The sequence below is a fragment of the Melanerpes formicivorus genome, unplaced genomic scaffold (assembly GCF_026170545.1).
Source record: "Melanerpes formicivorus ecotype bairdi unplaced genomic scaffold, bMelFor1.0.p_v2 SCAF_96, whole genome shotgun sequence".
NCBI lineage: Eukaryota > Metazoa > Chordata > Aves > Piciformes > Picidae > Melanerpes > Melanerpes formicivorus.
This window is the reverse complement of record NW_027142448.1, coordinates 100,796-114,704: the sequence shown is the minus strand read 5'-3', so window position 1 is coordinate 114,704 and position 13,909 is coordinate 100,796. Positions and strand designations below refer to the sequence as shown.

Sequence of the window (13,909 nt, the reverse complement as noted above, 5' to 3'; positions counted from 1 at the left end):
TGGGGTGCTTGGTGCCATGGTTTAGTTGATAAGGTGGTGTTGGATTGGTTGATGGGTTGGACACGATGATCTTGAAGGTCTCTTCCAACCTGGTCTATTCTATTCTATTCTATTCTATTCTATTCTATTCTATTGAAAAAGAAAGAGTTCTTGTGCTTTGAAATTAAAGCAAACCAACAAACAAAACCAAACCAGGGAAAACCCAGAGAGATGAAGTCTGGTGAATGGCTTCCATGCACCATTGATGCCTTTAGTTTCACACCGAGTGTTTTCCCAAGATTAGACATTAACCCTCCTGGAATTTTTGCTTGGTCTATTTTGTTCACCAGAGTCAAGAAGTGCCCTGAGATCTAGTGCTGCCTTGGGGACCCTACCAGCAGCCCAAGGGAATTAGTGTATCTTGGTGAGTGGAAAAGTTTCTTGAATATCCTGGTTTAGCACTGGTGCTGCCTGTTGCTGGATGCATTCTGTGGCTTCTGGCCTCAGCAGGGTGAGGTGGCTCTTCCATTTACTTAGCTCAGCTCTCCATGCATCACTTGGTGGAAGATGGCCAGCATTTGAGGCATGGTCTTGTGCAAAACCATATGCAAAGTGTTTGAGATCATCAGCTTCAGTTGTGCTTAGCTCCACGAGTTGGGATGTGAGGAACTCCTCATCTGGAGTGGGCAATTTGGAGAAAGAAGCAGACTTCCTGTTTTAATGTATCCCATTCCTTTTCTTTCCAAGACCTGGGAGCATTTCTCTCTTTCTTAAGAAAGACAGTGTCTCAGGACAGCTGATTTCCCTCAAATGCTACTTGCTTGCTCCCCCTTACCTGTGAGAGGGATCAGCAGGCTGGGTAGGAGAGCAGTGAGCCTGTGCTGCACTGCTGTGGCCATGAGCAGGCTGGTTTCTAGCATGCTCCCTGCTGCTGATTCCAGCAGGAATGTCCATTGTCTGTGTGCAGCTCATGCTCTCCTTTCACCCACCCCCTTGCACCCAGCCCTAGGCACTAATCATCACCTGGCCTGGTCCTGCATCTCTAGAAGCTCTGAGCTCTGGCACAGCCTTCATCCCATTTGCTGGAGAGGAGGATGGCAAGAATACCAAAAGGGAGTAGTTTTCCTCTGCTCTGGAGATGTTAGGTCTCCCTTACCAGCTCAGGCTGCTCACAGCTGCCAGCTCTTCCTTGGTAGGCTGCATGTGCTTTGTAACCTCCTATGTGGCCATGAACATTGGCTGTGCCTGTGCCTGCAGCTGCAGAATAGATACTTCTGGCTACCTATTCTGCATGCTACATATTCCAGCAGTGTGTGAACTCTTAGTACCTTGACAGGAGAGCAGCTCTTGTGCACACACAACTGCTGTGGGGAGAGGGATTCTGCCTTCCAGAAAGCTGACACCAGGGTTTCCATTCAAATGGGAGCAGTACACCAGGTGGTGTTGCCACTGCCTGGATTCAGCTCTAGGATTGATGGGAAAGGAGCAGACATCTGCAGTACTTACCTGAACCTAGGCTTTGAAATGTTTTCCTCTTTATGGTTCTGCTGTTCACCCTGAGCCCATTGTGGTCAGGAAGAGGGAAGGAAAGCCCAAGGAAAATACACTGCAGGCTGCTCAGTTTCCCACTTGGAAGGGTGTTGAGATGATGCAATTTTCAGTGGAACAGGAACTTCACTGAGAAAATTACTCAAGGCATTGTTCTTATCTTGAATGGTATTGGGAAATACTGGGTGTGACTTTGGTCCACTTTTTGAGAAGCAAGAGGTTCTTGCTAAACCAACCTAAAGTTCCAGCCTAAACCAACTGTCTTATTTCTCTCCCCTCCAGGTGAGCAATGGTAGGGTCCCTATGTTCCAGGTCATGTGACTGCATGACACACATCTGTCTGTCTGTCTATATATGAGATGCTTGGTGACTCTGCTCAGACTGCACTGAGCCTCCCTCTGCTTAACTGTCATCAGTTCAGAGAGGTTATCTGCCACAATGATGACTGGAGGCTTATCTGAGACCAAGCCTGCTACTCCAGAAGTCCAGCATATTGCTGACCAGGTGAGTTGTGGCCTGTAGAAAGATGAAGTCTGTGTGCAAAGGGCTGAGTCCTGTAGCTTGTGTCCCACTGTACCCAGCATGGGTGAGGCCATGCCTTTAGTAACAGGTTCTGTTTTGGGACACTTGCTGCAGGAACAACATTGAGGTGCTGGGAAAGGTCCAGAGGAGGGCAATGGAGCTGGTGAAGGGAGCAGGTGCAGAGGAGGGCAATGAAGCTGGTGAAGGGTCTGGAGAACAGGTCTTGTGAGGAGTGGCTGAGGGGACTGGGGTTGTTTAGTCTGGAGAAAAGGAGGCTGAAGGGAGACCCACCAACTGTTTTTACCCTTTCTTTTTTGCAGGTGAAGCCACAATTTGAAAGCAAGGTGAACAGGACATTTGATATCTTCAAAGCCATAGTATATAGGACTCAGGTGGTTGCTGGGCTCAACTACTTCATTAAGGTTTGTATATATTATAGCAGGAGGTACTTGGAGCTAAAGAGCATAGGTGATGTGCAGAGCAGCTTATAGCAAAACAGAGAAGCAAATGCAGTAGGAAACCATCTGATGTGCCTCTTAGAGTTAAGCATTACCTCCAGGTGCTTATGAAGTCCCTCATTGGCACTGCTGATGATACAGAACTGGCAGGAGTAGCTGACTCCCCATCAGGCTATGCTGCCATTCAGCAAGACCTGGAGAGGTTGGAGAGTTGGGCAGAGGGGAACCTCATGAAGTTCACCAAGGAAGGGTCAGTGTAGAGTCCTGCACTTGGGGAGGAATAGCTCCCTGCAGCAGGACCTGTTAGAGGGTTGACCTGCTGGAAAGCAGCTCTGTGGAGAAGGACCTGTGAATGCTGGGGGACACAAGGTCCCCATGAGCCAGCAATGTGCCTTTGTAGGCAAGAAGGCCAATGCTCTTCTGGGATAAATGAAGAAGAGCAGGGTGAGCAGGCCAAGAGAGGTTCTCCTTCCACTCTGCTCTGCCCTAGTGAGGCCACACCTGGAGTTCTGTGTCCACTTCTGGGCTGCCCAGTTCAAGAGAGACAGAGACCTGCTGGAGAGAGTCTAATGAGTTTTGCTCTGGCTGTAGGCAGTTTCTGACATCAGTTCCTATGCAGCCTTGGGTTAAAAGCTGCTGAAGTGGAAGTGGAGAAGCACCCAAAATGAAGCTTCTGAGCAAAGCTAATCTGCCAAGTATGTAAGAGCATCCTTCTGTTTGAACCTACTGTGATCCTTACTTGCCCACTGCTTTGGCTCCTAGGTCCAAGTGTCTGATGATGACTATGTCCACTTGAGGGTGTTTGAGGCCCTTCCTCACGAGAACCAAGGTCCTCGCCTTCATGCTTTTCAGACTGGCAAAACCAGAGATGATCCTCTGACCTACTTTGAGAGCTCATGAGGAACTGGTGCCTCACTTGTGTGGGAGCTCTGCCTGTGCCAGTGAATGCATGGAAATAAAGCCAGTTGGGAAAACTCTTTATTCATCTGCTGCCTGTTGTGTCCAGGTCTGCTGCCTGCCTGAAGCTGGAGTAGGCTCTGAGAAGCTAAAGCTGTCTCTGCCACTCAGGGTACCATGGCTGTAAGACAGAGCACACCGTCTGCAGCTGCTCTTTCCAAAGCACTTGGGCATCCAAGACAAACCTGGGGCCTCCTGAAGATACTTCAGGTACTACAAGCTGTGCACAAAGCAGGTGGTGGCTCCCTGGTCTTGCTCCCAGTGCATTAAATACACACACTCCTTAGAAAGTGTGTGAGATGGATGGATGGGGGGATGGATGGATGGATGGATGGATGGATGGATGGATGGATGGATGGATGAGGGGATGGATGAATACATAAATACATACATGTAGGGAGGGAGGGAGGGATGGATGAATATATAGATGGAGGGAAGGCTGGATGGATGGATGAATACATAATGTAGGGAGGGATGGATGGGTGGATACACACATAGATGTGGGGAGGGAGGGATGGAGGGATGGATGGATGGATGGATGGATGGATGGATGGATGGATGGATGGATGGATGGATAGATGATTTCTGGCAGAAGGGAAGAGAGAAGCCAAACTTTGCCCCCTTCTATAAGAGCAGCTTCACTGTAGGAGAGCTGAATTGGGGTCAGGAATGAGCTGCTTGAAGGAGTGAGAGGACAGGCCCCTACTTCAGAGATCATCAGGTCCAACCCCTGCAGCACTCTGGATTCCCCTTCTGGTACACAGGAGCAACACTTTTCTTTCTTCCCACCTCAGCAACCTCCCCTGATGCTCAGGACCATTCAAAGGACATTGAGTGTGGTGCTGCAGTGACATTTTCCAAGCTCCCTGAGCTTCCATAGGTGCACCCCTGAAGTGCCATGGCATTAAGACCAGTTTGCTTAAGTGTTCCCTCTAGCCTGAGCCAGCTCTGCTGAGGGAAGTCCTTCTCTCTCCAGACTTTCCCACTCATCTTAGGGACATCAAATTCCTGAAGGCAATTCCTACCAATCAAGGCTGAGATAAAGGCAGCATTGAGTACTCAGCTTTTTCTGTGTCTGCTGGCAGCAGGTCCCCTGCAGCACCTAGCACAGAGGGCTCCCATTTTCCTTAGCCTTTCTGTGTTGCTGAAGCTTTTCTTGTCAGCTTTGCATGTCTCTCACCAGATTAAAAGCATTTCTAATCAAAACACGAAACAAATAGAAGGTTATCCAGAATATAAAGCACACTAGAGGGGAAACAGGAAACAACCTCTGAGCAAGGCTGTAACCAGTACTGAAAAAACAGTACAAAGTAGAACGAGACCTCAGCAGTCACCTCCAGCACGGCAGCTCACAGGGAGTATTTATTAGCACAGAAGTGTTTGTCCATTGAGGAAGACCTCAGCAGTCACCTACAGCACGGCAGCTCACGGGGAGTATTTATTAGCACAGAAATCTTTGTCCATCTCGAATTCCTTTCCAGCACTTTCCCTCAGGACTGAGGAATGGAGAGGCTGGGGTTTGCCTTAGCTCCTGCGCCCTCTGCTGGTCTTGGCATGCACCTGCTCCCAGAGGCTAAACGCCGTTACCAAGGGAACGTTAGTTTCATTAGCCTCTAACCCCCCTCCTCTTCCTCTAAGAGTCCCTCTGCAGGCCCTTGCCAATGACACACAGAGTCCACGTTAAACCTACAGATACAGCTGCAAACCAGCACAGAAAAGGTTCTGGGTTTGCTCTTGCTCTTTGCTGTGAAGAGCTGACTGTCACTCCCCCTTCCATTCCCAGACCAAGCAACTCCACCAATAGGAGCCAGCCACAGAATTCCAGTTAAGATGCCCTAAGGGCAGTGCAGCTCTGTGGGTTAGAGTTAGTGCAGGTGAAAGCAGAGCTGTGCAGCTCCATGGGTTAGGCAGTGCACCGGGAGTAGCAGAACAGAAACGGGGTTTTATTTCCTCCAGCATTAAGTTTTAAAAGGAGACACTTTCTTTGCTCCTCTGTGGGCACAGGAATCAACACCGTGCAGCCTCCAGAAAGCACAGACAAGAAACCATTACAGAAACCACAAGATAAGCTGGCTAGAAATAAGAGAGCTCATCATGCTTGGCCTTGCTGCACTGATAGCTGTGGAGACTGAGAGGCTGGTTCTCGTGAGGAAGGCTTTTGAACACCCGCAGGTGCACGAAGTCCTCATTGCCAACATGGACCTGCAAAGCATGAAGAACAGTGAGTTCCACTGAGCAGCAGCAAGCCTTCAGCAGGGAGGGATGGTCTAGATGATATTCAGAGGTCCCCTCCAAACCCTACCACTCTGTGATCAGTGAGATTTAATCACAGAATCAATAAGGTTGGAAAAGACCTCAGAGAGCATCAAGGCCAACCTGTCACCCAACACCTCAGGACTAACTAAACCAAGTGCCACCTTCAATCCCTTTTTGAACACCTCCAGGGACTCCACCACCTCCCTGGGCAGCACATTCCAATGGCCAACAACTTTTTCTGTGAAAAACTTTCTCCTTAACTCAACCCAAATCCTTCCCTGGCACAGCTTGAGACTGTGTCCTCTTGTTCTGGTGCTGCTTGCCTGGGAGAAGAGACCAACCCCCACCTGGCTACAACCTCCCTTCAGAGAGTTGGAGAGAGCCTCCTCTTCTCCAGGCTAAACAACCCCAGCTCCCTCAGCCTCTCCTCACAGGGCTGTGCTCAAGGCCTCTCCCCAGCCTTGTTGCCCTTCTCTGGACACCTTCAAGCCTCTCAATGTCCTTCCTAAACTGAGGGGCCCAGAACTGGACACAGGACTCAAGGTGTGGCCTAACCAGTGCTGAGCACAGGGCACAATGACTTCCCTGCTCCTGCTGGCCACACTGTTCCTGATGCAGGCCAGGATGCCATTGGCCTTCTTGGCCACCTGGGCACACTGCTGGCTCATGTTCAGTCCACCAGTACCCCCAGGTCCCTCTCTGCCTGGCTGCTCTCAGCCACTCTGACCCCAGCCTGTAGCACTGCCTGGGGTTGTTGTGGCCAATGTGCAGAACCTGGCACTTGGATGTGTTCAGTCTCATGCCCTTGGACTCTGCCCATCTGTCCAGCCTGTCCAGGTCCCTCTGCAGATCCCTTCTACCCTCTAACAGATCAACTCCTGCCCCCCAGCTTGGTGTCATCTGCAGATTTACTGGTGATGGACTCAATCCCCTCATCAATAAAGATATTGAACAGGCAGTCAAACCCTCCATCACCTCTGAAGGTGGAGTCTTGTTCTAAACCAGAATGAGAGTCCTGACTTCATGGAAACACTTGGCCTGTATCAGGGACAGTGTGACTAGAAGGACTAAGGGAGGTATGGTCCACTTGTACCTCACACTGGTGAGACCACATCTTGAGACCACACTGGGTTCAGTTTTAGGCACCTCACTATAAGAAAGACACTAAGGTGCTGGAGCAGGTCCAGAGAAGGGTCTGGAGACCAGGTCTTGTGAGAAGCAAGTGAGGGAACTGGGGTTGTTTAGTCTGGTGAAAAGGAGGCTGAGGGGAGAACCTTCATCTGTCTCTCCAACTCCCTGAAAGGAGGTTGTAGTGAGGTGGGTGTTGGTCTCTCCTCCCTAGGAACAAGTGATAGCATGACAGAAAATGGCCTCAAGTTGCACCAGGGGAGATTTAGGTTGGTTGTTAGAAGAAACTGAACAGTGGAAATAGGCTTCCCCTGAGGTGACTGAATCCCCATCCCTGGAGGTGTTCAAAAGACACAGAGATGTGGTACTGAGGAACATGGTTTGGCACCAGCCTTGACAGAGTTAGGTAATGGTTGGGCTTGATGATCTTAAAGGTCATTCTGTGATTCTGAATCTTCTCTGCTTGCTAATCCTGCCTGTGCCTGAGACAGGCAATGTGCAGGTGGGGAACTGGAGTTGCAGAGAAGTGATTAATACCTTGAGCACATGCCCAGTGCTCTAATCTCACCTGGCCCAACCAGCACTTCAGAGCTCTGATTACAGCTGCTCGGGGTTTGTGTGTGGCATCCCCACAGGCAGAGACAGAGCAGGCTTGATACTTCACTGTCTCATTCCACATCTGGACTTCACTTCATGTGGTTAGTGCTCAACATCACAGATGTGTCATCAGCCCCAAACCCAAGTTGCAACAAAATAACTGACAAGTAAAACTCCCAGTGAGAACAGGGAAGTATTACGAAACCAGGAGAGAGTCTTCTTCTCTGGAGGCATTCCAAACCCAGCTGGACATGCTCCTGTGGGATTTACTCCAGGTGACCCTGCTCTAGCAGGGGGTTTGGATTAGATGATCTTCAGAGGTCACTTCCAACCCCTAGCATGCTGCAGTTCTGTGCAGAACTTTCCTCTCCATTTCATACAGGCTGGGAGGTGGAGGGGGGAGGTTTGCCTTTCTAATGTTCAGATTGTTTTCTTATTAAGGACAAATCATAGGCATCCCTCTGCAGGCAAGGAAAAACCCAACCCCCCCCTTCCAAATAATACACATCCTAATTAGAACTCTGTACATGAAACAAATCCCATTGCCCAGTGTTCTCTACCTTGATGAAGTAGTTGGTTCCAGCAACCACCTGAGTTTTAAACTCCACTGCAGTGAAGACATCAAATGTTTTCCCTTCTTTTTCTTCCAGCTGAGGCTTCACCTGAAGGAAACAACAGGCTGCTTAAGACTGAAGCAAGGTTCAAGTATTTAGGACTTAAGGCCTACACTCTCAGCATGCCTTGGTACCCTCCAGCTGCCTGCTGCTGCGTTGCCAGGCAGAGGGCAGTTCCCTGCTCTCCCACTTACCAAAACATTAACATCAGTAATGCTCTGTGGTGAAGCAAGAGCAAAAATCTTGCTGCTGCCACACAGGCAGCAAAGCCAAGACAGAGAGAGTGTGGCTCAGTCACCACAGCCTGACCTGAGCAAAGCCTTCCACACTGTCCCACACCACATCCTGGTCTCCAGGCTGGTGACACATGGGTGTGATGGGTGACCACTAGATGGATAAGGAACTGGCTTGATGGCTGCACCCAAAGAGTGGCTGTCAATGCCTCCATGGCCCAGGGGAGGCCAGGGACAAGCAGAGTCCCTCAGGGATCAGTCCTGGGACCAGGCTTGTTCAACATCTCTGTGGGTGCCATGGACAGTGGCACTGAGTGCACCCTCAGCAGGTTTGCTGATGACACCAAGCTGTGTGGTGCAGCAGACAGCTGGAGGGAAGGGATCCATCCAGAGGGACCTGGACAGGCTGGAGAGGTGGGCACAAATGCAGGCTGGGCAGGGACTGGCTGGAAAGCAGCCCTGAGGAGAGAGACTTGGGGGTTTTGGGGGAGGAGAAGCTCACCAGGAGCTCTCAGTGTGCACTTGCAGCCCAGAAAGCCAATCAGATCCTGGGCTGCATCAGGAGAAGTGTGGCCAGCAGGGCAAGGGAGGTGATTCTCCCCCTCTGCTCAGCTCTGCTGAGACCCCACCTGGAGTACTGCCTCCAGTTCTGGAGCCCCTATTCCAAGAGGGATGTGGAGGTGCTGGAAGGTGTCCAGAGAAGGGCCAGGAGGAGGAGCAGAGGGCTGGAGCACCTCTCCTGTGAGGACAGACTGAAGGAGTTGGGGCTGTTCAGTCTGCAGAAGAGAAGGCTCCCAGGTGACCTCATTGTGGCCTTCCAGTATCTGAAGGGGGCCTACAAGATGGCTGGGGAGGGACTGCTCAGGATCTCAGGGAGTGATAGGACTAGGGGGAATGGAATGAAGCTGGAGGTGGGGAGATTGAGGCTGGAGGGGAGCAGGAAGTTCTTCCCCATGAGAGTGGTGAAGCCCTGGAATGGGTTGTCCAGGGAGGTGGTCGAGGCCCTGTCCCTGGAGGTGTTTAAGGCCAGGCTGGCTGAGGCTGTGGCCAGGCTGATCTAGTGTGGGGTGTCCCTGCCCATATCAGGGGGGTTGGAACTAGATGATCCTTGTGGTCCCTTCCAACCCTGAATGAAAATATGATACTATGACACCAGCCTGGAGCCTCCACAGGAGAACTGTGGGGTCTGCTGGAAGATTTACTGAGACAAAGGCTCTCCTCTATGCATGCATCCACTTCCCCTTCTGCCCTGCACATCTAAGCAGCAGTGTGGAGCGGCTCAGTAGCTACAGGCATGAGACTGCAGAAGAGTTTCATTTACATCAGTCTCCCCAGAAAAGGAAGGGTGGTCTTTGGCACAAGTTCCCTTTCAAATTCAGAAGTCATTACAGAACATCGAATTCTTGCTCAGGCTTTGTTTACAAGGACAACAGGAATTAGTCTGGGCAGTCCTTGCTGCAGTCATAGTTCTACCCTGGCCTACAGGTCTACATCCTGCCTGCATCGTTAGGTAGCCTTCCCTCCCACTGCAACAGCAGTGCTCAGATGGTCTCCCTCCAGCTCTGTGGTGTGCTTCGCCTTCTCCCTGAATTCAAGGGGAATAAATAGACATTTGGTCTTCTGCCTGAATCCCAACTGCTTCCCTGGGGCAAAACAAGTGTCTGCTTGCTGCTGTTCAGGCACTGCAGGTAAAGCATGAGCAGAAACAGCTCCTGCAGCAGGGTATTTCCTACCACCTCCCCAGCACTGAGAAGGCACAGAACCAACTCCAGTGCCTTTCCAGGGCAGCTCATCAGTGACCATCCTGTCCCTGAGAGCTGTGACTATACATCTTCTCTCAGAGGTCACACCTCTAGGATTCTTCCAGGCTACAAGTAGTACATCAAAAGTAAGAGAGTGATGGTTGGCTGCTTTTCTGCATGTGTGGGGTTTTTACCACAAGGACATCAAAGTGCACCCAGCAGCTTTGCATTCTAAGATGCAAGGAAGGGCACAGCCCCAGAAAGTGCAGTGATTCCCTTATGCCTCCTCTGCTTCTCAAGTCAAGGGGTTTCAGTTTCCATCACTGGAGCTACTAAGCAGGGCAGACATGTATTGTCCCACTGACCCTATCCTGCCCCATGCTCCCTTATCAATCCTAGGCACTCTGGAAGGTTGGTTTCTTAAGTCTCGAAATCACCCCAGCTCAGCACATTGGGAAACTCCACCGGGAAGCTGAAGGCTGGGCTCTGTGACTGAGGCCAGCTCAGAGTCATGTGCAGCTGCAAGCTTGTCAGGGAGTCACTGTGGCAGTGACTCACCACAGCACGTGGTGAATGGGCAGCCAGACCGGAGTACCTGGAGGGAGAGCCCAGAGAGCCTCTGGCCTACCAGCACACCTTGCTAATTCATGAGCTTAGGCTAGACCTGGGGTCCTGGTGGACACAGGAGCCAGCACTGTGACAGAAAGGTAACAGCACACTGGGCTGTGTCAGCAGGAGCCCAGCCAGAAGAGAGAGACAAGTGAGTGCTGCCCTGGTGAAAGAGCACTGGAATGCTGTGCTTGGTTTTGGGCCCCAAATACAGGAGAGATGTCAACAAACTCCCGAGGTGGCAGAGGGCCACCAGGAAGCCAGATGGCTGGAGCATTCCTGCTGCAAGGAGAGGAATGAGAAAGAAATCTTGCTCAGCCAGGAGAAGCTCTGAGGAAGGTTTTCCAGAATCATAGGAGCATGTAGTTGCTTTGGTTGGAAAAGACCTTTAAGATCATCAATTCCAAGACTAATGGCCCGGTGCTAAGCCATGTCTCTCAGAACCACATCTCTGCAGCTTTTGAACACCTCCAGGCATGGGGATTCAACAACACTCCTAGGGACTGTTCCAGTGAGAACACTGAATAAGTTTCTTCCAATATCCAACCTAAACCTCCTCACTTGTTCCTAGAGAGATGAGACCAACATCTACCTCGCTCCAATGTCCTCCCAGGGAGCTGTAGAGAGCCAGCTCTCCCTTCAGCCTCCTCTTCTCCAGGCTAAACAACCTCAGTTCCCTCAGACACTCCTCCCCAGCCTGTTCTCCAGAACATGACAGGGAGGCCTTTTCAGGTCAAAACAGGACCTGTGACTTCCTCAGCAATTCTCAGTGATGTTCTTATGACTGCACACAGAGGCTGGTGCTGAGGAGATGCACATCTCTCTTTCTTAAATGCAGAATCCTCAGGTTCTAGAAGCTGTGCATTAATGCCAGCCACTGCTGTGCCTTGGGGTGCTCTGTACCTGGTCAGGAACTGCTGCAGCTCGGGGAGCAAATCTGGCCTGTGACAAAGCCTAAGAAGCTGGAACTCCAACTTCATCTTTCTTCACCAGCCTGACACAGCCTGGCTGCTAGAGCCAAAAAGCAGAAGGAAGTGAAGGTGCCCTGACTGAAACAAGCCCGTGTGCTTTGACAGACCCTGGCTGTGCAATGGCATTCTTGGAGCAAGAGCCTGCCCTTCAGCAGCACAGGCAGTAAGTCAAGTTACTGTCAGTAGTAGCAGGATTTGGAACCGGCAGTGGTTAGAGCTGCATTTTGCAGCAGGGAATAGCAGAAGCAGCAGAGAAGTTTTCTTGCTTATTCCCCTCACTAAGTCTCAGCAAACATTCAGATTTTGTGACAACCAGCACAGGCTGTACACGAGGCAGGCTCTGCACTGGTGATGACCACAAAGACCAACAGCCTCCTGGCCTGTATCAGGAGTAGTGGGAGCAGCAGAAGCAGGGAAGTGATTGTGCCTTTGCACTCAGCATGGGTGAGGCCACACCCTGAGTGCTGTGTTGAGTTTTGGGGCACTCACTACAAGAAAGAGTGCTGGAAAAGAGAAAAGAATGAAAAGGAGCTGGAGTGAGTCCACAGAAGGGCAGTGGAAGTGGTGAAGGGTCTGGAGGGAACTCTGGAGGTTGGAGTGGGGTGGGGATCAGCTTCTTGTCCACGGTAACAAGTGACAGTGGCCTCAAGCTGCACCAGGGGGCTTAGGCTGGATATTAGACTTCACTTCTTCACTGGAAGGGTCTCTCAGGCGCTGGCACACGCTCCCCAGACAGGGGGTTGAATCCCCAGCCCTGGAGGTGTTTCAAAGATGCAGAGATGTGCTGGTAAGGCTCATGGTTTAGCATCAGACTTGGCAGAGTTCGGTAACGGTTGGCTCGATGCTCTTCAAGATCTTTCCCAACCCAAACGATTCTATCATTCTGTGACCTGAGCTCCTTGCTGAAGCTCGAGAGAAAGCACTTTTCAGAGCTGGGATGTACAGGGGGGTGGCTGTACCTCCTCCCTGGTGGGGATCACAGCAGCTGCACGGCCAGGACGGGAGCTGGAAGCACCCCGGCTCTCCCTGGGGACTCAACGCTGCCTCTCTGCAGCTCTCCAAAATCACTTTGTCAAATGGTGAACCCGCTCTGCCCGCACTCCAGGAAACTCCGCAGGGCCAGGCAGGCACAGGGAGGGCTCCAGAAAGGCACTGACTGCTCAGTGCTTTTCCGCAGTGTGTCACTCTCCGTGCTTTTAAACCGGCCCGGGGTGTGTGGGGGAGAGGAGGATGGTGTAAAGTCGCCTCCGCCTTCAAGCAGTGCACAGCCGTGGCCGAATACCCTGGGTCCCCACCACCCCCTCCCGGCGGGGGACAGAGCTCAAGCAGACCAACCGCGGCGACACTCCCCAGGGCCGGCAGGCCCGGGCCGAGATCCGGCAGCCCCTCACCGGGACCAGCGGGACGGGCCCCGGGAGGACCGGCGGGAGAGGCCCGGGACCGGGACCTGCGCCTCGCTCCCGCTGCGGCCAGCGCTGCCCACCAGGCCCTTCCTGGCCCCGCGGCTTCCTGCCGGGGCTGCCTTCCTCCCGTGCTCAGCCCGCGGCGCGGCACGGCGCGGCACGGCACGGCACGGCGCCCTCACCTCGTCGGCGATGCGCTGTGTCTCGTCGGTGGCGGCCCGAGCCGCCGAGGCACCGCCGCACAACATGCCGCAGCCGCTGCCTTCCGCCCCGCTGCCAGCGCCGGGGCGGTGCCGGGGGCGGGGCGGTGCCGCGGGGCGGGGCGGTGCCGGGGGCGGGGCGGTGCCGCGGGGCGGGGCGGTGCCGCGGGCCGGGCCTGGGGCTGGGCGCAGCGCCGGGGAATCACTGAGCTGTGGTTTGGCTGGAACGCGCATGCGAAGAACGTCAGGCTCAACCCCCGCCGGTCAGAGCAGGCTCAGCCAGAGTAAACCACACAGGAAGGTTCCCAAACGCCTTTGCAATGCCTGCGGAGACTCCACAACCTCTCTGGCCAGTCTGCTCCAGTGCTCTGCCACCCGCAAAGGGAAGTTTTTTCCTTCTGCCCTCCTGTGTTCCAATTTGTGGCCAGGGCCCCTTGTCCTGTCCCTGGACATCGCTGAGAAGAGTCTGTCCCCATCCTCCTGATAATCCCCTGTCAGATATTGATAAGCACTACTAAGCACTATTGAGAAGCACTACTAAGAGTCTCCCCCCAGCCTCCTCTAAGCTGAAGAGCCTCACATCTCTCAGCCTCTCCTCCCTGGAGAGATCACAGTATCACAGTATCACCAAGGTTGGAAGAGACCTCAAGGATCATCGAGTCCAACCTGTCACCACAGACCTCATGACTAGA

The 13,909-nt window shown here is 52.5% G+C and overlaps 2 protein-coding genes across 2 annotated transcripts; one reads left to right on the top strand and one right to left on the bottom strand.

Annotated features, from left to right (window-relative positions):
* The first annotated feature begins 1,865 nt into the window (after positions 1–1,865).
* LOC137455335 (cystatin-B-like) lies at positions 1,866–3,484 on the top strand. Its single transcript, XM_068166058.1, has 3 exons — positions 1,866–2,031; positions 2,370–2,471; positions 3,270–3,484. The coding sequence occupies exons 1-3, from the start codon at positions 1,966–1,968 to the stop codon at positions 3,405–3,407; spliced, it is 306 nt and encodes a 101-aa protein (XP_068022159.1). The 5' UTR covers positions 1,866–1,965; the 3' UTR covers positions 3,408–3,484.
* Positions 3,485–4,799: 1,315 nt separating this feature from the next.
* On the bottom strand, positions 4,800–13,409 carry LOC137455336 (cystatin-B-like). The gene is made up of 4 exons (XM_068166059.1): positions 13,366–13,409; positions 13,200–13,313; positions 8,006–8,107; positions 4,800–5,666 (listed from the first exon to the last, which is right to left on the bottom strand). The coding sequence occupies exons 2-4, from the start codon at positions 13,263–13,265 to the stop codon at positions 5,538–5,540; spliced, it is 297 nt and encodes a 98-aa protein (XP_068022160.1). The 5' UTR covers positions 13,266–13,313; positions 13,366–13,409; the 3' UTR covers positions 4,800–5,537.
* Positions 13,410–13,909: the final 500 nt, after the last annotated feature.